We start from the raw sequence: 25,406 nt of genomic DNA, 5'->3' as shown, positions 1-25,406 counted from the left end.
GGATTTATAAAAAAAATGCATATGTGTGAAAAATATTTTTATACTTATAATATTAAAAATACAAATCACAAAATTACATGTAGCTGGGGTTTTTGAAATATCAATACCGAATAATAAAATTGTGCAATCATCTAATTAAGTCATTCCAACACAGCATTTTGCACTAGTTCCCGCACTTTTCCTCTGGCGATTTTCCCTGTAGAAGTCATTGGTAGTTCTTCGACGAAGAGTACACCACCTCTCAGCTGCTTGTGTACTGATAGGGTATCTGTAAACGCCAGGTTAACGTAGTTTTGTTGAGGTGAAGGTTTTATAAAGAATGTGTTAATTAATTTGCTCAAATCCTCAGATACCCATGTAGTATCTGAATATGTGTAAATGTACATTTTTTTGCAATGATTTGTGATGTGCAATAAAGAATATCTGTGTCGTTTTGTACCTAGTATTGTTTGTTTAAAGTGATTTTATTGTATTCTATTTCCTAATACCTTAATACTTTCAAATATGTTTCGCAGGTGGTAGGACTTTGTGCAAGCAGCAGTGTTTGTACTGTTCTGTTTCGGCATGGAGAGTAAGACAGCCGGTGAAATTACTGGCACTTGAGGTATCCCATCTTAGGCCTCTAGGTTGGCAACGCATCTGCAATACCCCTGGTGTTGCAGATGTTTATGGGCGGTGATGATCTCTTACAATCAGAAGACCCACTTGCTCGTTTGCCATCCAGTCGAATAATAAAAAAAAAAGATATTCCAATGTTTTGCTAAATCAGTAATTCTTACTAGATTTCTCATTCTACACTTTGTTTCGAACTTTATGCATGTGTATAGATTTGGAATTGGAAACTACAATATCTGGCTTCATACATAATCAATAAACACTGTAATTATAGTATATTTTTAAGCGGGCTTATCAATGAAATACGTCATGTAGGTCAATTTATGTCAAATGGGGCTGAAGACAGTGTTAGTGGCCTATGGTTGTGGCGCGCCATGGAAGAGGCCTATGTCCAGCAGTGGACTACTGTAGGCAGATGATGATGATGATGATTAATGAAATAAAAATCTGAGTAAAGTACCTAACGCCTAATTTAATACTTAAATCATTTTCAATGCGTATATTATAAAAAAAAATAAGACACTATTCAAAACTAACTATTAAAACAACAGAAAAAACATAGAGTCAAATTGAGAACCACCTCCTTTTTCTGAAGTCGGTCATAAAGTAAGAACAATGCAAACCTGCATTGAATCGATTCAGTACTTTTTGAGAAATTCATAGAAGCAAATTGAGAAGTGTCAGATCCAAGTCAAATCTTAGTCAGCAAAAAGTTTGTCCGTGGAATAGAAAGTTATTTTTGTTTGTTTTTAAACGTACCTATACCTACATAAAAAAAAACTGTTTATTTCACTAACATAAAGCGCATAAAGCCTGGTTCGCATTTTATCTGTCGTGTTGTGTCGTGACGCATCAGAACGTTATCGGTTTCATACATTTTACAATATGGGTGCGTTCACATTTTTATCTTTTTTCACGTTTATTACGATTTCCTGTTTAAGACGTTTTTTTTGCTAGGTCCCCTCAAAATCGTCTTAAGCGGGTTCTACTGTATGTAATTTAGCCGAATTTTGATAGGCCGAAATCCTGTCCAAATCTATGTCCGAAAATAAATTACCTAATTACTATTGATGACTAGAAAAATAGGTTATTAACCTTTGGAGTGGCAGCGCCATATTTAAAATTTACTGTAAATTGGCGCGGCCATTTTGAAAAAATCTTCCTTGAGTGCATTGACACCTACGAATTAATTTCGCGAATTTTATAAAAAATATCACGAAAAAAAACAATTTAATGTTATAGATAAGCCTTCCAGTGATAGTTTATTATAAAATGGCATATCTAATTTAATAACAATGAATGACCTTCAATTTCTGTGAACTTTATTATTAATTATCAAATATCGTATGCGAAAGTAACTTTCTGCGTAACTAATTTATGCGTAAGTAATTTTCTGCCTAAACAATATTTGGAATTCACAAAAAAAATGCGTTAAGCCCATTCGGCTTACATTGGTTATGCGTAAGAGAATTCTGCGTAAACTATTATGCGAAAACAGATTATGCAAAATAGAATTATGACATAATAAAATATGCGTAAACAAGTGGAACCCATCACGACACAACATGACAGATAAATGTGAACCGGGCTTCACAATCTGTGCGCGAATTCAACTCATAGGTACTCAACCAGTTTTTCATTCCTGACGCAAAACAGACGGGTATTATAACTTTGACGCCAATATCTGTCTGTGGCATCATAGCTCTCAAACGGCTGGACCGATTTTGATGTAGTTTTACTTAATCGAAAGGTTGTTTAATCAAATTAGTTATTTTTCTTTCTTTCAGTCAGTTTTATTAGGTACAATACTTGCAATGACAATATTTATCAACTTTTATAAGTTGTTTAGGTTGGTTTTTATCACGTTTTATTCATAGACTGAAGCCAGACGAGCGTATTTTTTTAGGTTGTTTCTCCTATTTTCGTCTGCCGCATTCGGCTTAATATACAAAAGTCCAGTTTGCCACACGGCGACTCAAAACCAAAATTACGCGACTCAAAACTCAAAAAGTTACGCTCATCTGGCTTCACCATCACTAACTTGCAACAAGATCTTTAATCTCCTGCGCAGTGACGACCGCTCCCGCTGCCCTCACGACCACCGCAACTGGCCATTCACCATCCACTTCTTTGGGGATGCTGGTCACACAAACGTTGAGGACTCCTTCGTGCTTCAGTATCGCCTCCTCTACCTCCAACGGAACCACCTGTGAAGGCAAATTTTGGTGTTCGATGCAGCGCCATCTGTGGTTCATTAAATGAACTATATATTGGCGTTTGCTCTGTTACATGGACAATCAGCCTCGAAATAAACAGTTTCTCGCATTGTGGGCACCGAAGTATATAATTGGGAAAGATTTAATGTGGGCTTCACATAAGGTCAACTGGCATTATCACCAGAAGGCGGATGACGGATGCATTTTACGTCAAAATCATGTCGAACGAGATACGTACGCAATATAGAGGTAGCTATCATTATATCGAAATTTGTTACGCCGATTTTCATTTCATCGAAAACTATTCCACGAATTTCACTAAAAAATGTTTCTAATCACATAATCTTCAATTCATAACTTTTTATATAATCGAAAAACTTTTCATCGTAAATCGTTTCGAATCTATCTCAAATCGTAGCGTAACGATTCATCGAATTTACCTGTCATAGAATTATCACTTATTAATAGTATCAGATTCTGAGAGGAGGCCTGTGCCCAGCAGTGGGACGTATATAGGCTGGGATGATGGGATGATGAATAGTATCATATTATCCAAACATGATTCACAGACGGTACGTCCTATATATTATTATTGCCAAGGACAATATTTCATCGCGGTCACGTTTCATCGAACGATGCAAATTTTTTTATTATTGCAGCACGTTTAGAAAATATATTGCAGTCAGTTAATACACAATTACCCTCTATTTAAGAATCCAGCAGCAAAGATCATTTGTGAAACAATATTATCCGGGCTGCTATAAAAAATACCTAACAAACATCGAAGGCTAAGGCGGGAGCTACGCTCCGCTTCGACCTTCGCCTTCTGAACCTAACCTATACGAGTCGCTTCTGCTCCAAACCGTCTTGCTAGCTCGCTTCGCTCGCTCGCACAAATCAAATGTTCTTTTGCATTTGGCACCCATGATAATCATCTAATATTAAATTAGAGTGTTTCGATGAAATGTATTGTAATTGAAACGTATTATCAAGTATAGTTACACGTGAAACGATTTTCTGTGTTATAAGAATTTTAGGGATTGAAACTTACGATGAACCAAAATTATAGTAAAGGCGATTCGATGTACAACTATGTCGATATACAAATAAAACGATGAAGTAAAATTCGATGAGTTGGTTCGTATGTAAAAGGTAACTCGAGCTATTGTATGAGCGATGAAACGAAGTTCGATAAATGAATCCTAACCCTAGAATACTCGCTACAGGGTAAAAAGTACCACACGGTAGGTAATTCTTATCCTAACTTTTTTTTTCTTCATCTTAGCAGCTTGGCATTTTAAGTAGCTTCAAGTGGATAGATAACGTTCGTGTACCCCCCAAACCGGTGACTGTATAGATCAAAATTATCCAATATTTTTTCCCCGATATTTAAATTCCCGTTCGCATTAATTCCCATTCGCGTTTTACCCCATTCGCTTTATTTTCCATACGATACTGCGACCAATAGATAATTTTCTGACACGATTTAATTTCTATTCTTTCTTTTCGCTACACGCATCTTTATCTACGTATTTTTTTACCAATCCGGATCATTCGCATTCATATATTTTACATGTATTATAAATTCTCAATAGTCTATCTTTCTGATACGTTTTAATTTCCACTCATTATTTTCGCTAGCCGCATGTGTGCCGAATCTATGCTGAAGCGGGCGGAACTGCGAGGAAAAGATACTAGTTATAATAGATGGTCGATAATAATAAAGCAATTGAGTTGAACCTCTTTAGATAACAATATCTACGAATTATTAATTTTAGTCAGACAACGACAATGTCAGTAACCCTGTGAAGTATCAAAGAATATTGCATTGATAGTGGAATCGGGCCGTATTATCCCAAAATAGAATTGTAATTTGTATTGATAGTGGAAGAATATGATGGATCCAAGTGAGGAAGCCCCAGGGCGTTCATCGGATTCATGTAGAAAGTACACACATGGAGGGCGAGTACTGATACGAGCTGGTTATCGCCATTATTTGAAACGCACCAATAAATGTTCATCGGTGTGGGTTTGTCACAGAAAAGGTTCGTGCAACGGATTTTTAGTAATAGATGCATGGACCATTGTGCGAGATGAAAAACATTCTTGTGTGCCTGATTACGAATCCATAGAAATTGAAATAGAAAACATCGCCTTAAAAAAAAACAGTTACCGTTATTCTTTGATACTTCACAGGGTTACTGACATTTCGTCACCATATTGCATCCATCATCCGTCCTATTATCACACAAGTGCGACCACGAATGTATGGTGTACGATTGTACGATATTCCTATTAAACGACAGAGAAAGAAGAAAAAGAGAAGAAGAAGAGAGTCTTTCCGTGAATGCGGCCGTAGACAGAGACTCCCTCAGGAACAGTATATATTTATTCTTTGTCTAGTACCGATAGCGCACAAGCTTTGCTTAGTTTGGGGCTAGGTCAGGCGTTGTAAATGTTTCTAAATATTTATTTGTTTTTTTTTGTCCAAAATCATCCGTCTAGCTAGTGTATCTAAATCATTGACATCTATGTACTTACCTTACGGCACTAGACTGGCTGTTTGGAACAAAACGCGCGGCGCATCAATCATTATTACCTACCTATTACTTTGTCAAAACCCCTGTCACGGATGTCAACAAACTATAGTGAAAGGTTCACAAATCTGCGCTGTGAACAAATTCTGTGCGCCGTTTTGATGTAAGAAACATGCAGTCTATATATACATAGATGTCGATGATCTAAGTACTACTTATTAGTCACTAGATAGAGACCTCCCCTAAAATAGTGCAATAACGATGTGCCTGGTTATTTTCTGTACAAGCGAGCTATTAGTTAAGTAATCTTTCACCGTTATCTGAGTTTTGGACCAAAATAAAAACGTACGGAATATTCTCCAAACTTGATCAACATTTTCAATCTCTCTACGAAGTAATAGAATCCGTTTTCGTCCCTCCGTAGCATATCTCCCGTTTTGTGCCATCCATCGTCAGAAAAAGCCTTTGCCGTCTCCTCTGGATTCTTGTAGTATTCCTAAAACAATCGTCAGCTTTTAAATTATAAAGGTAGTTGATACAATTAACTAATAAGTCCGAGACATAACTTTAGTAATGTAACGCGTAATGTATTAATTCAGGGGTATCTTTGCGAAGATTCAAATATAGTAGAGATAAAGAACAGCAGATAGAATACTGCTAATAAACTTTATTTTAGCCCGGACCAACTATATTAATTTTCAATCAACTACGAAATTTAATTTTTAGGAAAGCCATACAAAATATTTCACTACATTTTTTAGAACGTAATATTATGTCAGCCAGCTGTTGCTATACAATAGTCCACAGGAGACTTGCGTTTTGAAAGATCTTAAAAGGCGTTGTGTGTTTAATTTTTAATTCCAGTAAAAACCTGAGGCCGTATACTGTGGTATTGTCTAACTCGCGGACGCTTGCTTTCTCATTCCTTATTTCTTTCTGTCTAACGGTGAAAGATGGTGACAGAAAGAGACGGTGAAAGCTATGACAAGAGCTCGCGCGTTTGACAATGGCCTGTGCTGAGACACTGTCGAACGCACTTGGAATTACAATCGTTTTCACCCAATTTTCACCACTTCATTCTGTCACAAGGCATACCTAGGATGATGATGAAAGAGATGGTTAATGTTAGACAATACGGCGTCTGTTGGCAATTTCAGCACAGAACCAGCCTTCTCCAATACTACTTAGTTTAAACATCATCTGGCTGTTGACCTCTCAAGGAATAAGACACACTGATTATGAATATCCTGTGATATTTACTTACAGTGAAGCCAGGTCCTTTAGTCCATAGTTCACCAGGTACATTGGGCTGCATTATAGTTTCTCCAGTTACCGGATCCACCAGCTAAAACAGTTATGCTGATTTTCAGTTTCAAAATACAGGTAAAAACATCGTCTTCTATGCTTACAGTATTTATATGGCTAGCTAAAATTTAGCACCATCTCTTGCGCCATCGCCAAACACCATCTCTTGTGACTTTCATTTTCGTTCACTAGATGGCGCTTGAGCGACAACATTCGCTATATTATAAGAAAATGTTCTAGAACACATAAGAAATTTTCATATAATATGCAATCACGCTTGGAACGCAAGGGAAAAAACCACCACGAATATCAACCACGAGCACGCTGTTGAAGAGTGTAACAACTTAGAAGAAGAAAATATTACCTTGACTTTGACCAGAGGCATTTCCCGACCGCAGTTGCCTGGCGGGCCTTGAGGTGCAGGAAACAGCACCATGCCAAGGCATTCTGTCTGTCCGTATGTCTCAATCACTAACGCGTCCGGACGAAGGGCAGCCTGGAAACGGTAAGAAAATAAAATTCGACATTTGTTCTGAGAGGAGGCCTGTGCCCAGCAGTGGGACTATATAAGCTGGGATGATGATGATGATGGGTCGGCGTCATGGGGCAGGCGTTATCCATTGAAATACATAGATCCGTTGTAAAAACGTGATTATTTGAGCGTTTATTTCATTTAATTTACGTGGCCACAATTGTCAAAAGACATGAAGAAGATTATGTTACAGTTAACTAAATAATAACTTTGCTCACCCGCGACTTGACGCGCCTCTCGCGGATGAGCAAAGTTATTATTTTAGTTCATTGATATGGACCTCCGCAAAGTAACGCCTGATTCAATAAATTATTCTGTTACAGTTTCAACGTTATCTAGTAGAAGTACAGGACGTCTAAAAAATAACCGAAAGTGTCATCAAATTCTACAGCCCCATTCATAAAAACCGGCCAAGAGCATGCCGGACACACCCAGGATAGGGTTTCGTAGCCATTACGAAAAAAATCAAGTAATATTTTTTCTAACGACTTCGTATTGTGTACGGAATCTTCCAAGTTTAGGTATATTTTATACCTTAGGCTGCTATTTACTCTTAAACTACGAATAATTCTCAAGCAATCTTAGCCGCTATAATTTTCCTTGTAAGATTTGATATATTTACTACCATCTTTACTACAAATTTTCCCCCAACAGTTTAGATTTTAGAGACGTGGGGATGCTCGATTTTAATGAAAATTTGGACTTTAAAGTTGAATATTTCGCAAACAGATCACTGAATAAAAATATTTGCCTGAGCAAACCCCCAATGGTTTTTAAATATCTATCCAACAATATACCACACTATACGATTAGTCAAGAAAAAAAAAACACCCCCACTTTACGTCTGTGGGAGGAACCCTAAAAAACATTTTTTTACTGTTTTTTATTTTACCTTTGTCGGCGTGACTGATATGTATCATCATCATCATCATCATCATCATCAGCCTATGTTCGTCCACTGCTGGACGTAGGCCTCTCCCATGGCACGCCACTGAGCACGATCCTCGGCTACTCTCATCCAGCTCTTGCCAGCCGCCCTGCGAAGATCATCGACCGATATGTATATTCATGCCAAATTACAGCTTTCTAGTATATACTAACGGTCTCTGATCTTAGCCGCGGACAGACAGATAGACGAACAGACATGGCGAAACTATAAGGGTTCCTAGTTGATTACGGAACCCTAACTAGTTGACTACGGAACCCTAAAAATCTAACCACGAAAATTGAGACGCTTGAATAACTCAAACGTACCTAATTGTAAAATTTTGTGTACAATAGGTATGAGAAGATTTCATTAGTAGGGTACACCATGTGACTTATCTATTATAATTTTCAGGCGAGCCCAATGCGCTTTGGGAACTTCACACGCACCATTGCAGTTGTAGCTGACAATATACATACAGTAGAAATACACATTTAACTCATCTTTTCTGGATATTGCGGTTGAATGTAACTTAACTTCAGATCAAGAAGGAAACTTTGGTATACGCTGGAACCCCCGAGGTATACGGTGTTGAAGCAGGACAGGTCGCATGGCTTCTCGTGCTTTAGTATACGGTGCATTATCGATGGAGCTATTAGTGATGTTGCTTTTGGCTGAAAAGAACAATCGAACCCATTTATAAAACTTAAGGGTGAAGCTGGGCGTAATTATTTGAGTTGTGAGTGGCGCATTTTCGGTGGCGTAATTTTGGTTTCATACAAAACTCCTATTTGTGTACAACTCATTTTGAGTCGCCGTGTGGCATAAACTGGACTTTTATATATAACTTAATGTAGCAGAAATAACGCTACCGAAATTATGCGACTCACAACTAATAAAATAAAAACAGCTTAATGCTCAATGCCAACTCAACCAACTAAATACATGACAAAAAACATTCTAAGAACCATCGCTAAAAAACCGGCTTTCAAATAAATAAATAAAACACATTCAAATCGGTCCACCCGTTTAAGAGCTACGGTACCACAGACAGACACACATAGCGGTCAAACTTATAACACCCCTCTTTTTACGTTAGTACGTGAATATATTGTCATCCTCGAATCTTGTAGTTTTTTTTATAGTTAATAAATAAGCCGAGTCTTTAGTGTAACAATATTTTAATTTATCTCTGTACAATTAGCTTTTCCTGCTTTAGGTTCATTAAAAGTAGGTGGCGCCTAATCTTCTTTTTTTTTAATTGTATTATTTCCTTGCCCATTTTTTATTTAGAATTTTCATTCTCTTATGCTCGTCAAACTGCGCCTCAATTGAAACTACACCCTGAGAGTACAACGTCATCTCGTGTGGAAAAATCACAGCCACCCTCACACCTTTACATTTGAATAGAAAATCAAGAAACCCGACTGCCTTAAAAAACTTAAAAGGAAAAATAAGTCAAGTAGTCTAGAACTTTATTAAGTAACTTAAAGTTCAACAGTTGGGACGTATATTTGGGAATTTTTGAGCTGGTCACAATTTCAAAAATCGCTCCCCAGATGTCGTAATAATTTGATATTCGTAATATTTTATTTTATTTTTGTACTTACGTTAGGTATGCATTTCGTAACAATTTAGGTGCTAACGATATTATGATTCAGAAGCAGATTTTTTTTATGAAGATCGTAAGATTGCAGTAAGTCGTTTTAATAAAAATTACATAATGAGCTTCTTTCAAACAATCTTGCATTGTACCTACACAGATCCTGATAGGTATAGCGGTTTATTACATGTATAACGAATACAAGAACTGTTCGTTTAACCCTTTACCAGGCGAAGGGATATATTCCTCCCACATCTTATATCGGTTACCGTAGTCAGGTTTTAACTCCAAACATACTACAAAATATTTTGTCGATCCCTGAAAATAGTATTTTATTATCTTCATTCACAACACGCTTCTAAATCGCGTAATATATCTTTGGCAGCCGTTTAGATTCACTTGAACTCTAATTTCAGTAAACTACGGAGAAATTGGAACACTTTCTTTAATTTCTATGAAACAGAAGTACATAGATCGAACAATTTTTTGATATTTTATAGATTTTGAGTGTTGAAAGGTAATAATCTTAAACATTGCTAAATATTCATGCATTTTTGTGTATGACCAAAATTAGGATGTGGGTTGACATTATCCCATGGCCTTATTAGAGTTTAACTGTGCGGGAGCTATTCTTCCCATGGCCCGGTAAATTGTCTTGTCGTGTCATAAAAACTCGCGTAAGTAATAAAACTGTTTTTGTGTTCAACCTAGAGCGAATTCATGTACCTAGCTATAAAATCTCCTTTTAAAGACTTTCCCTGAAGAATAAGATGTGGGAGGAATATATCCCTTCGCCTGATCAAGAATATAATAAGACAAAGTCGAGTATGACAGTTAATTACTTAGACAGGCGATGGGATAACCGTAACCCACATTTTTATTTCTGGTTTAAAGGAGCATCTCCGACTTTCGTAAATACATTTTTTACAAGGCGTTAAATACGGTTGTAACAGTATGTAAAGTACGTATGAAGACACACTAATTCTAAGGGGGCCTGGTAAAGGGTTAAAATTAATAGGATAGCATAGAAATAAACATTTACCCTGTACTTGTTGATTATATCAATCACGTGCTCGATTGAGGCCGGGGCGGAGGTTTGAACGTTGATCTGGTTCATGGTCGGCATGGAGAAGGCGTTTACGAACGCTGACACCCACTGCACTGCCGACAGGTTGAGCGCCAGCGCTGGCGCAGGCCTGAAGGATTGAAACCACAGCAGATTTTAATTAGCGTTTTTAGGGTTCCGTACCTAAAAGGGTACCAACGGGACCCTATTACTGAGACTCCGCCGTCTGTTTATCTGTCCGTCCGGCTGTCAAAGGGCTCTATCTCTCCAGCCGTAATAACTAGACACTTGAAAATTTCACAGATTATGTATTACTGTGGCCGCTGTAACAACAAAATATTAAAAATAAAATAAAAAGAGGGTAGTCATACTGGAAACGTGTTTTTTAAACACAAGTCTAAATTGTCACAAGTAGGATGTTCATACTCAGTGTACTCAGTATAAATATTCTTCACTATAAGCGGTACTCACAAAATAAAACCCAAGCCAAATTACTATGGAAACCCGACTATGGCCTTTCAATCTTTAAAATTGGCAAACCCCCCTTAGGAGCGATTTTTTTTGCAGACAACCCTATATCAACGTGTTCGCAATAAAACAGCGCTTATGTTGATATACAAATTGTTCTATTTTATTGTAACTATATTAATATCTTCAAACTACGGTAAAAATTAATAGATGTTCAAAAAAAAATTGTTCTATTATCACGATGTTGCAGCAATGAATTAAAAATATTTTTTCAAGTAATTTAAAATAGCCTGTCCAGGGTTTTTTTTAGCAAACCCATTTCTTATATATTTTCTAATATACCTACTAAATTTATTATAAAATACGTTTCATTATATCAGACCGGTGAAGATCTTTAAGTTCGGATCTTACTAGGATCCTACTATTGGGATAATACTTTTGTTTGAAACATTAATAAAAAAAAATCGTTGTTATTCTTTCCTATTGGCCACACATGATGCGATCTTATATGCGGTTCAGTAGATCCTCGCTAGATGGCGCTGCAGAGGTCTCAACAATACTACTGTTACGATAAACTGAATCCTGTAGCGTAAGCCCTGCTGAAGTCTCCCTATATATTTTCTGTTTTTTTTTTTTAAATAATAGACCATGATTTTTCGCGTATTTTCTTAAATAACTTCAAAACTGTTGTCTTACAATTATAAAACTATATTTGAGAATCTCACAACAAACTCTTCAATTTCACATATCACACAGTTGGTACGTCTTGCTTTTACATCAATAATAGTAAATAAGGATGTTGCATTTTTTTTTCATTAACACACACACATAGCGGATTCTCACATCACTCATCGTTCATCCATTATTACCTCTCATATTTTGTTTTCTATAATTTTTTACCATACGACAAAGCCCAATCTTAATAGACACATAAAAAATTGAAAAAAATAAAACTAAACAAACTTACAAAGTGGATGAGGCGTCCTCCTCCTTTGTTTTTCTTCTCAAGGTAGCCACGAATCTGATGACTTCTAACACAGACTGATGTTTCACGGCAGCGACCTTCGGTAGCCCCGTGGAGCCACTTGTACTAACAAGCCATGCGTAAACTTTGTCTGTGTCGAATTGGGCTATTCTGAAACGTTAAACCTATTTTAAGATTTTAACATCGTTATCTTGGCATATAATATTTTATACGCCTACTGCAGGGCATAAGCATAGTAAAAGAGGACAAGTAAGTCTACTCCGACCCTTTAAGAGACTTAACTGCCTACTCCGGCGCGGACGCTTAGGGTTGTCGACGTCTATATTTTAGATTAATTACCTACCGGCAAATAATTTTAGTACGAAAGTTAACTTAAAATTATCAAATGTCTGTGTCTAGAGAAACCAGACAGATACAGACAGTGTGTATGACAAGATCGTGACCGGTATAATTTTTATTTTTTAAATAGCACCCATTAAAAAAAAGTACTGGCTGAATAGCATGGTCTTTAACGTACAATGCTTTGTAAAAATAAAAATAAAAAATCTGTCAGTTTCCCGCCAAAAGCATATTTTCCAAAATGAGTGCCGCGTATGCTACACGGTACGAAACAGTGTTCCTCTGTTTACATCCGAAAGGACCCAAAATGTCTCGCGATCGGGCCGCTTAGTACATGAATAAGTCGAAGGCGTTTGTGAACAAGTGGGTGAAAAGATACTCGGAAACAAAAAACGTCGACGACTTACCAGAACGCGGGAAAACAAAATCAACCTCTTCTGCAGAGAATAAGCGGATTTTACAAATATTTATGAAAAATCCACTTTTATCTTTGCGTTTCGGGCAAGAAAAGTTAAAAAAATATGGTTTATCTATATCTATAGATACAATACGAAGACGTTTGATGGAAAATGGATTCAAATTTCGAAGTACTATGAAGAAACCGCTCCTTACTGAAAAACACACGGGAAAGAGACTGTCATGGGCGAGTGAAAACAAAAACCGGGATTGGAATAATATAATATTTTCAGATGAAGCTTCATTTTGGGCAGCTAATTACTCAACCAGGGCTTGGTCTACGGCTGATAACAGATTGCTCGTGCGGACCGTCAAGCACCCAGTAAAGGTGCATGTTTGGGGATGCTTCTCAAAACAGGGTTTTGGCCTTTTGCACTTGTTCACTGGTTCACTGGATGCCCTAAAAATGACGAAAATTTATGAAAAGGCATTGTTACCTTCCGCTAAGAAGATGTTTTCAAGGCATAATGCTTCATGGATCCTGCAAGAAGATAATGACCCTAAACACCGAAGTCGGGTTTGTACTGCGTGGAAGGCTGAAAATGGCATCGATGTTTTGGATTGGCCCTCACAATCACCCAATGCTAAGCCAATAGAAAATGTATGGGCGTGGATGAAGCTGAAATTACGAGGAAAAAATACTGTTAGCGTTGCTGATCTATCTCGAGAACTGAAGTCCATATGGAAGTCTTTACCTCGCAGTTACGGTGAAAATTTAGTTGAAAGTATGCCTCAAAGATGCCAAGCGATTATAGACAATTCGGGAGACTGGACACCTTATTAAAAATAAAGCATGAAAGTGTAATTCATTAACTATATAATTATAGAATTTCGCATCATAATTCTTTTCCTTTTTCGAAGTTTTACCGGTCACGTTCTTATCATACATAGTGTAATTATTATCATACTAAATTTAAAAATATTATTTATAAATTCGCCGGAATGGTGATGGCAACTGTATACATACTACTCATGTTTACCTAGACACATAATACTAGAACTATATTGTTTATAGGTAGGTAGGTATATATTATTTTTATGTGTCCTTGCACGAAACTATTACACTACATTTACTCGTATATACCACTAATTTACAACTATACCTAATACAAAAAATACGTAAATACGAGAACGCGAACGTAAAAGGTGATCATCTCGCGAAGCGAGCGCAAGAATAAGCTAAAATCGAAGTGTATGGCACCGATCTCCTTAAATTATCAGTGTGTACATGCGGCGGGTGCGTGGGTACCGGTGCCAACCGGCGCGCACACAATTGGGATGTCCCAATTTTTGACAACATATAATAAATCGAAAACCATTTAAAGAAATAGGATTTGTGAAGCGTTTTCAGAAATCAGATTCTAAAAATGTGATAAACTGAATTAAATAAACAAAATTTAAGTAATGACCCTCATTTGACCCGTGCAGTGTCTCGTCACAAAGGCAGTTATAAAGCGGTCTACACTCGTAGGCAAATTGACAATTTGAAATGTTCCTGTCCTGCTTATAATAGCAAAGAGTGACAAAGCTAGAACTTTAATCACATGTAATATAAGGAGAATGTGGGAGGTGGTCAATAAGACGATATCTGTAGTTGTGCGTAAAGAGAACAAGAACCAGAACCCTTTTTATTAAGTAAACCTTAGATTATATGTCGACGGCCGATCGTAAAATCCGCCAGATCACGAAATTCCTAGGCATATCGTGAAATGCCGCCATTTCATGAATTGGCTAAGGGACATCCGCCATATCGTTCAAAACTCACCGTTTAGCGATTTGCCTAGTGACGTTTAGGCAGATCATGAAATTCCTAGGCATATCATGAAGCGCCGCCATTTCATGATTTGGCCAGTTTAGGCAGATCATGAAATTCCTAGGCATATCATGAAACGCCGCCATATCGGTTCTGGCACTTCGCCGGCCGCTGCCGCGGCACGCTCGCTTCGCTCGCTCGGCTCGTGCGTCGTGATCACAATTAATACTAACCACTCCTCGCTTCCCTCGTCGTACCTAAATTTTTCTATATAAATAAATAACAACCAGTGAATAGGTACTTCATTTATCAACAAAATACTAACCTCTAAAATACGGACAGACGTCCATGGTTTTTTCATATTGTGCACAGAATCCGTTTGATTCACATAAAAAGAACGGAGCTGATGTTCAAAAGCTTCTTTTGCACTTCTATTTTGAATTCATTCACTAGTTTCGGTTTAAGGATCATTTTGTTGTGACGCCGACATTTTTCACGCGCTAATCAAACACGGCCGGTCAGCTGGTCACGGCCGCCATTGCATACGCAGCGCCACCAGTGGCCAAATAAGAAACTATTTTACGATGTGCCCGGTATAGAGCTAGGAATATCGACGAATGCGTTGCTCTAATCGATCTGCCGTATTATTTCTCAGGCACATCGTGATATGCCTGGCCAACGTTTAGGCATATCATGAAATGGCGGCGTTTCACGATATGCCTAGGAATTTCGTGATCTGGCGGATTTTACGATCGGCCGCCGACATATACATCATGATTGTCGCTGACACAAGCAATATGCGTTTATGTAGCAGTAAACTATTGTGTTACTGCTAAACACTGAAAGTGGCCAATTTCCATACTCCACACATGATGCGCACCCGGCCTTAAACAGTTGTCATTTATCGTAAAGTCCGAAATGTATACGAGAATTTCCAATGTAATTTTCCAAATTGAATTATTAAATTACTACGTTACAAGTACATACAAAATAATTTTAATATCAGATTTTAATAAAAAATAACTATTTACTATCACACCATTAAATAAACAGGAATAATCGAAGCTAAAAGAAGAGAGATAAATAAAAATATTTGACACGGTTCATTTAGGACTCTAAGCCATGCTTGAATTATTGTCAAATTGTAATGCCACAGATTATGTTATGTACTACCTGATTTTTTCTAGGCAATGGAACGTGGCTGTCTCACTGTGACGTCATACAGCGTATTTCGTAAAAAAATATAAAAAATTAAATACTCATTCAAATTCAAAATCAATGAAAATGGTATCTTAAAATGTCCTATTCTTTCCAAAAATAAAATAAAAACTACAGGTTATTTTTTGGTGCATCCCAATTTAAGCCGCGCGATGTACTTTTGTTCGTAGTGAGCCTATAACTTATATTATTATATTATATTATTATATTATACTTATCCTATTATACTTGTTCTCTTTTACTATGGCATAAGCCTCACAGAATGAGATTGAGAAGGCTTGGGACGTGGTGGGCGTGTGATGACTGCACTGTTGAAACGCAGGCCACTATTGCTTACGTATCACTTAACTTGCATTCTCTTTGGCAATATTCATTCAAAAACTTACCCTGTGTCTGCTATGTTATCTAATATCCATATATGGCATTATGTACTAAGAATTAATTTTAATTAGCGTACTTAAATGTTTATGTGCATCCATCGCCGTGCTGTGTGATATGCAAAACTTAGCTTATCCGCAGATTCTACAATCACAATAGGTATAACACATACGGTCAAGGACTTTAATTCATGAGCCACAATGGAACCTTTCAAAGGAAAAGTCGTTACGATTTACCTTGTTAATTAATACGATGTCACTATGACGTTTACTGTGAAATGGTTCCATGGTGGCCAATGAATTAAAGTCCTTGACTATACGTAACTTGCAGGCAATATACGGAGACAGGTGTCTTGTTGATGGTGGAGGGTTCACGATGACATTTGTAACGGAAAGATGCCTGAATCCTTATAACTTCTACAAGCAAATGATTCAAGTTACGTCTAACTCCCGAAGGCGCCGATGACTTCGCGGACAAGGTTCGTTTTGAGAACCACACTTCAAGGCCAGTGGCGTAGCCATTATCTTCTTATAGCTGCCGCCAGAGTTGTGCTAAGTGAGGATGGGTAAATGAATCGTTTCTCTTGGTTCATGAACAACACATTCGCTACACATCATCGCACATCTTCGGTTGTACCTAACGCAGCCTACTAATTAAGCCCAACACACACAGACCACGGGTGCGGGTCGTATTTACATGGCGGTATATGGACACCATCACACCGACGGCGGGCGCGGGTTGGGTCGTGCGTCCATACACCGCCATGTATACGCCCGTCGCGGGCCCGCGCACGACCCGCACCTGTCGCCTGTGTGTGTTGGGCTTTAACTACTTACTCAAAGTATTAAGTATATTGACCCGGATAACTCACGTCTTAAATCGAGTTTAGCTCGACATGTCCGATGTCAATATATTTAATATGAGTGAGTCTCACGGTAGTTTCATGTTCAAAACTTACTCAAAGTCTTCAAAAGTTTCAAATTTATCACAGCTATCCATTAGCTCAGCCATTGTGTTTCCATCTCCATCAAACGTTACAAGTCTAGTGTTCAGACCCAACTCCTCAACAGCTCTCTGGTAATCGCATAAGGACTCCCGCTGGCAAAATCCTACTTTCGGAGTCACCAGCTTGAATAGTTCCTTTATTTCTTCTGTAAGACAAAACATATTTTAATACGAGGTGAAAGAACAAGGTTACGTAGGAATCTTCTAGTAGAAGCTTTGATTATAGATTCTTAGCTTCGTTGTTATACAAATATCAATTCATGTGAAGGTATAAGTAATTTTCTGGCCTTAGAGCCGACCCCTTTGTGACGAGCGCGAGCCCCAACTTAGTACCTGTCCTTATCAGGACAGGGAATCCAGTCAGAGGGAGTCCTGAGTCCAGGGAGAGAGAGACAATCATTAATCTGGGGCACCATGCCGCAGATGAATGCGACGTCGGGGACGGTGACTCAACGGGGTCACGCCGTTTTGTCACCAAATTAGTTTTAAATAATTATTGATTATAAATATGTATGTTAGTCTGTAAGGTATTTATTGTTTGGGGCAAGTTGCCCGAAATTAATGAATTTATTATTATTATTCTCTTTATTTATTTTTTTATTCTTAAGATTAGGTTTTTATAATAGTTATAAGAAGTAAAATACAGAAAAGTACATACAAAATAAAAATATTATAAAAACCTAACCTAGTTTGCCGCCGGTAACGGGGCAGGGCCCAAGCTACCGGTGGTCAGGGCCGCAGAGTGAGGAACCTCCGGACGATGCGTGCCGTGTCCAGAAGTACCGCCTTCTGTATCTGGCCCTTGATCCAGCCATCTAGCGAGAGTCTCTTGAGATGTTGGTCGAGACTCTTCGCTATTAGGCCGTTTGCCGAAACGACTATCGGGACAATTATTATTATATTCGGAAATTAAGAGGATCAGTATTTGCCGTTCGTAATGTTTGAAGAATTTGTAATGTTTGAAACGAAAGTCTTTAACCAATGTGTGTTGCCAAGTAATGACATATGAATCTAAGACATGGTGCTTCACTATAGGTCTTATAAATAGGCTCAGAGTCGCTCAGCGAGCTATGGAGAGAGCTATGCTTGGGGTTTGTCTACGGGATCGAATCAGAAATGAGGAGATACGTAGAAGAACAAGGTTCACCGACATAGCCATGCGAATTAGCACGGAGAACAGGTAGCCGTTGGGGGCGAAAAGTTCTTGAATGGAGACCGCGGATCGGCACGCGCAGCGTAGGGCGTCCACGAACTGGATGGACGGCGATGACCTGGTTAAAAGCCGCGGGTTCACGGTGGATGCAAGCCGCTGCCAACCACTAACTGGGGCTTACGTCCATCAGTGGACGTTCTACGGCTGAGATGATGATGATGATGAATGTTTGAAATGGGATTTCCCTTGTCTCTTTGCATGTAAAGTGGCATTATTGTTTTGCATACGAACGGAAAATGATTTTTAATTCAATTCGCTACTGAACTTATAATAATTTTGTCTAATGTTAGGGAATTCTTGAAATTGAGGATATAGACAGCAGAGGTTAGTAAACAACGTTTTCCTTTTATTTTAGAATTTGTAGAATATAATGATTTAAAATTCAGGTTTTACCTGTACGGTCGAAAAATACGTACTCGTAAACAAAGCCATGACTTTTGAAATTAAAAATAACTTTGGTAACGACCGTCGCGTGCAATTTTATCTCCGTTGCAACAACTTTGTGATTTCATCAGAACATAAGTGATTGAGGTAATTATACTACCTAGTTTCTGAATATCTCACCAATTTATTTAAGATACTACTTAGGTACATATCTAAGTACCTACTCATCGTTGGTCAAATTTGTTTTTTTCTTTATTACATTTGTTTGAAAGCAGGTTTTCTAGTAATTGTTTCATCCAAATCGGTTCAGCTGTTTCAAGATCATCAGCTCTTTTGTTCGCTGCGGTAGGAATCCTTATTACTTGGTATTACTTTACTTTCAAACGTATGTGGGACCTAAAATTTGAAAAACTCATGTATGCTATATAACTATGCAAGATTATGGAATTCTCAGCCTGATGCTGCACTGCAGCCAAGATATCCAGAACACTAGTAGGTGCACTCTTGAAAAAACCATCGCAGATATATCGTGTTTGGATTCGTTTTGATCAGTATTTTGGTACAATAGAATTTACATACATATAACCAGGTTAAATTAAGATCGTGCGATGGATTCCGCTAAATTACAATCATCATCATCATATCAGCCGTAGGCTTAGATAATTTTAGACACCGAAGGACGTCCACTGTTGGACAGAAAATTTAAATTTTGGACACTGATACCTGGTTTTAGCGGCAATAGAAAATACACAGTACCTATGATAAATATTATCCGTCTATCTTACTGCGGTTCTTGAGATACATTACAGCTCTATGACAGACAGATAAACAGACGGACACTAGACAGTGTACAATACAATACAATACAATACAATACAATTACTTTATTGTACACCAGAAATAGTAAGTGTAATGAAATTAATAGGGCTTCTTTTATTATCTTTTGGGTACAGAACCCTAAGAACTTACCAAATTTAAAAAAAGGATCAACGCCAGCTATTGGATACCCATTCAGCACAGCAGCGTAGTATGGTATGCAAAGATCTAGGTGATTGTTGCCCCCTAGGACCAGAACGTCGCCTGGTTTAAGACCTAGACGTCTCATACATCTTGCGAGGTTGATTGACCTAGTTAGAACTGATCTTCTTGTCTCTTCTTCACCTGTGGCCGCATCTATCTGTATAAACAAGAAAGCATGATTAGCAATCAATCAATCCTTATTAAAAACTAGCTGTGCCCGCGGCTTCGCCCGCGTGGAATTCGGTCTGTATAAGAAAGTGGCTAATTTTTCTCCCTCTCCCCTGGAGCACAAAACAGATAGTTCAGAAGTCAATCTCCTGTATGTACTTCACTTTTCATACCTACACTCGGCGGTTGCTCTAAGGTTGTCAACTATGGCTTATGCACCAAAAAACTATGGTGGTAGTTGATTGATTTATTGTTGAGAATGAAACGGGAAGAATGGAAATATAAATTAATAACTAAAATAATTTAATTTTATTGTCATTGTTATTGTTATATTATAAATATGTCACAGAAAATATCTTTCGACGTTTCGTTATTGGCGAAATTCACGATTATTTAATTTAAACAACCGTCCATTGAATAAGTGAACAAAAACTTTTGGTCTTACAATAAATGATTTGAATCTTTGAAAACCTTGGAAATAATTTTGTCCGCTACCTATACCTACCTACTGTGGAGCAGCAACACTATGCATGTGGCTGGTTTAGAGTAATGTCCTGTCGATTGTTGGAGGATAGATACAGCTCGATGAATATGCGCAAGCTGAAGTGGTAATGTCCGGGGCACATCACTCTCTCCCTATATATACTGTAGTCTTTGCATCACTCGAAGAACAGATAACCGTTGGGAGAGGAAAGTCCTCGAACGGCAGCTATGAATCGGAAGACGAAGCGTTGGTAGGCGTCCCACTAGATGGAATGACGAGATCATAAGAGTCGCGGCCAACCGGTGGATAGAAGTGGTGAGTGGCCGTTTTGTGCTGTTCTAAGGCCCAGGCCGCACGACGGCTAAACCGCCGCGGTTTTTAAACGCGTAACTTTTTGAATCAAGGCAATGGCAAGGGGCCGTACTGGCGGTTTTAAGTTTAGGTACTTGCATAAAGTCCGCGGAAGCCTTTGTTCGGCAGTAGACATATTCCGGCTGATGACTCACGCTGAGATTGTTGATGAGGGTGTCTTGTCGATATACTCCACAATAATCACAATCTTATCATGAAGAGCTAATATTTCAATAGATGTAAAATACTCAACTCCTACTTATATTACCTGATTATCTGTAAGGTCACCAGACCACAATGCACCACTTAAAATGTACTTACATATACTCATTGACGATAAGTGGCCCATTCGACCATAGATGAGTGTGTGTATACTCGTTCGACTACACGCTTGAGGTCCCAGGTTCGATACCCGGGCGGGGCAGATATTTGTATGAAAAATTCGAATGCTTGGTATCAAGTCTTGGGTGTTTGATATGTATTTAAGTATGTTTTGACCTATGCCATAGGTCCTATGCATCTCAAGCAGAGGATTGTGGGTTCAAATCCGGGCTCGTGTCTCTGAGTTTTTCCAAATTTAAGTGTGAATTTACATTTAAAATTAATCACGAGTTTACAGTGCCTGCACAAATCTGCTAAGCAATTCAATGGTATGTGTGAAGTTACCAATCCGCACTGGGCTCGCGTGGAAACTACAGCCCAAGCCTACTTTATTGTGAGAGAAGCCCTGTGCCCAGCACTGGAACGTAGGTATGTATTTCAACTGGGACGATGCTATGAGGGTTTCAAAATACGACAAAACGGTTCAAAAAAAGGTACGTAGTGCCCAGCCTGCTTTTTTTCGTCTTGGCGGTGCACTACCGTGCCCCCCCCCCTTCCCCCATATAGTCTGGGGTTATTGTGACAGTGTCTTTGCTGGCCTACAAACTGTTGTTTTGGCTGCCATCCAACGATCCATTGCATTGGGAAACTACTTTATTTTTGTAATTGACGGGTTGTAGCGAGTACTTACTTTTTTTAATTTAGTAGGTACAGATGGAAAAGCGTTCATTTCAGTTATGTACCTACAGTTAGAGTTATGCCCACGTTATGCCTGCAATACATTTATTATTTTGTGCTAGGTATTCCCAAACAATCATTCCATAATTTTGTTTATTTGTATTTTATGGTTTCCTCTTGTTATCACCGTATTTAAGTATAGGTAGTACCCTAGAGTTGAGGTTCGCACACAAGAACATGTCATGGAACAGCAGCGAGATTTTGACATTCACTCATTCATTTCCTTCATTCTCACGACACAATTTTCAATAGAAATAATAGTGCCCTTAGTCTTAGATGAATGATTGGTCTCGCGCGCTCGCTCGACTAGATACCGCGCTAACTAAAAACAAAACGTTCGTGAATGCGGCAACTCAATATTGTAGTGTGCGTAAGAACGGTGTAAGACAATTTGCAAGGATGCTAGTGTGCGTGACGAATTGTGTTGCCAGCTGCTCCACTGTTACCCGAATTATTGGGAAAATAAATTATTCTGTGGTCTATTAAGTTACTGGTTACAAAATGTATCTTGGGAAATACTTAGAAATTAAGAAGTAATTAAGAGTGAATGTATTAATATGTTTGTGTGTAGGTTAGGCGTAGGTTTCTTCTTTAAAAAAATGGTAGGTATGATGTAGGTATAACAATGATCAGGCCTCACTTTTAATTAAAAAATATATATATTTAAGGACATTCACTATTTACAAATTATTACTGAAAATTCATGGACTGAGTCACCAACTAAGAAGTTTTGCGTACTTAACACGTTGCACCTATAGTTAATCCTAATATAATGTACAGGTTAATTAAGACTAAAATAAAAATAAATGTTTACAAAATATACATACATAGGTACATGCATACATACATACTTACATACATACGCTTGAAAAACATAACCCTCTTTCGGGCAGTCGGGTAAAAAGTTAACATTTCAGGAAAATGGGTAGAAATACGAAAAAAAAATGTTTCGTTTCCCGTAATACCTAAGTAAATCAGCTGATCGGACTTTTGACTGGGAAGACGAAAAACATTTTTAATTTTAAGACACATTCACCCCTAAATTAAATAGTGTCTGGTAACAATTTATACACCTTCAGTGTATAATATCACAAAGATAAACATTAAATAATATAGAACTAGGTTATGTATATATAATAATTACGTTAGATACTTAAATAAAATAAGTTATTAAAATTTATCATCATTTAATGATGATAACAATAAAATTCAATTTATTAAAATCTCAACCACGGGGAATTTGATTCTTGTGTACGCGGCAACACAGAATGGCGTTTAGGGTTCATGTTATTTTATTTTGTAATTTCGAAATTATACGATATTTACTGATGGTATGTGATCCCAGTGTCCTTCTTATTTCTTGTAGTATTATTTTTAATCAGTTTCACTGCGAAAACTGGCATTTTACTTGGGTTTATGAGCAAAATTTAACAAAAATTCGGGACATGCACATTACGCACAGTTTGCAACGCGACTGAGTCGCCTCGGGCTCAGGTACGCCGATTGCGGCGTACTATTTGTTGCCGCATTTGACAAGTACGCCGGCGGTATCTAGTCGAGCGAGCGCGCGAGACCAATCATTCATCTAAGGCCCTTAGTGTAAGTTTTTGGTTACAAAATACGTCTCGATCGCGTACGCGTTAAAATCTCAATTTGTATGGAAACACGAACATCGCAAACGTTTCGCTAGAGGCGCTGTTCGTGTTTCCATATAAATTGAGATTTTAACGCGAACGCGATCGAGACGTATTTTGTAACCGAAAACTTACACTAAGGGCACTACATCCGAAAAGAAACGGATATTGCCACCCGACACGTGGGAACGGGCTCTTATAGGTCTGCTGCTCTTTGAAGCAGTGAAAAAAATCAAACTTTCAATCATTAAAAAATATGTTTCCACAAAAATTAACCGAAAATACTATAGGGTACCTCCGATCGTCCTAGAAACTTGGGATTTGTTATGAAAGTAGCTCTTGTAGCTCAAATAATAATAAAACTATGTTTTTTTTTATCTGTCTGTCTATCTCAGTCGTCTAAAAGGGCTCAACACTGCGTAGGTACATTTTTGTTAACACTGCATATTCATAGAGACACCTACAAATTACTACGCCGGAACCCTTGGTGCACGAGTCGGGCTCGCACTTGGACGGTTACCTTTTATAATTTTCATCAAAATCATCCGGTGTGGTCAAACCAAAATGTAAACGTAAATAAATAAAACGTTTAATAATTTAATATTTTGACGTTTACTTACAATACAGGGTGATTCAGGAGACGTAAGCAGGACCAACCCTTCACCCTCAGAAAATAAGGGATCGTCCACAATCATATTAGACCGGGAGATGGTGACACAAAATATTAGATGATTTGTACCAGTATGGCGGTTCTTCAGCAGGGCTACTACGAAAGACGAAACTCGTAGTTCGTGTCGTGCGGTCCCTCTCGCTCTCGTATTAAATAGTATAAGTGTCAGAGGGACCGCACGACACGAACTTCCAGTTGCGAGTTTCGTAGTAGCCCTGCAGGGGTCTAATTACGGAATGACAAAAAGAAAATGATTGCCATAACATAAAATTTGGCCCACTCTACATGCAAAATTACCTATTTCTGCATACATTTGAGGGTCAAATTTCTTGCCGCTCAGTATAATTAAGTAAAACCCCCACACTTTTAATTGCAGGGTGGCCATGCAGCTAAGCAACTAATGTAAGACTTTGTTTGCGGCCTTGAAAAAAAAATACTTTACGTTTAAAATACTGTTACGAAGTAGTTTTAATTAATAAATAAGGGTAATTTGGCGCCTACTTACAATATTACTGAATCGCAAGTTAATTTTTTTTATCGAATTAAAAATAGGTATATACTCTCAATAGCCACCAGAACACAATGCCGAACTTTTTAAAGAAATCCTTGATTTAAGCGACGATTTCCTACGCCCATAGCGAGATTTGGAACTTTAGATCTCGATGAACTAATGGGAAAAGTTCGGTGACAATATCTCACTTAACTTTATAAACAAAGAGAAGACAAATGTGACAAGACAAGTGAGATATGCACTAACACAGAAGTCAAATTTACACAAACGACCAAAAAAAAAATTACAGAAAAACAGACATGGCATGGTTATCATACCTGCATAATAACATCCGGATTTTCTAGCATACAATCTTTGAAGAAATGTCCTAGGTGGTAGTCACAGGTTTTTGGCAATATGTCACCCTTACTTAGAGTCATGTCTTCTTTGTAATAAAGGTCTGCGCGGGAGTGCATCTTTCATATCACGCGACAGTTCCGAACGAGAACTGACATTAAACTAACTCGTTTAA

General features: G+C 38.0%; 1 protein-coding gene across 1 annotated transcript; it reads right to left on the bottom strand.

Annotated features, from left to right (window-relative positions):
* Nucleotides 1–49: 49 nt before the first annotated feature.
* LOC141431058 (luciferin 4-monooxygenase-like) lies at nucleotides 50–25,406 on the bottom strand. The gene is made up of 11 exons (XM_074092032.1): nucleotides 25,213–25,406; nucleotides 19,968–20,175; nucleotides 17,355–17,547; nucleotides 12,235–12,402; nucleotides 10,776–10,929; nucleotides 8,669–8,804; nucleotides 7,038–7,171; nucleotides 6,633–6,713; nucleotides 5,718–5,864; nucleotides 2,657–2,822; nucleotides 50–268 (listed from the first exon to the last, which is right to left on the bottom strand). The coding sequence occupies exons 1-11, from the start codon at nucleotides 25,348–25,350 to the stop codon at nucleotides 141–143; spliced, it is 1,653 nt and encodes a 550-aa protein (XP_073948133.1). The 5' UTR covers nucleotides 25,351–25,406; the 3' UTR covers nucleotides 50–140.

This window comes from Choristoneura fumiferana, chromosome 9 (assembly GCF_025370935.1).
Source record: "Choristoneura fumiferana chromosome 9, NRCan_CFum_1, whole genome shotgun sequence".
Classification (NCBI taxonomy): domain Eukaryota; kingdom Metazoa; phylum Arthropoda; class Insecta; order Lepidoptera; family Tortricidae; genus Choristoneura; species Choristoneura fumiferana.
Note: the sequence above shows the minus strand (reverse complement) of the source record. Positions and strands in the feature narration are given on the sequence as shown.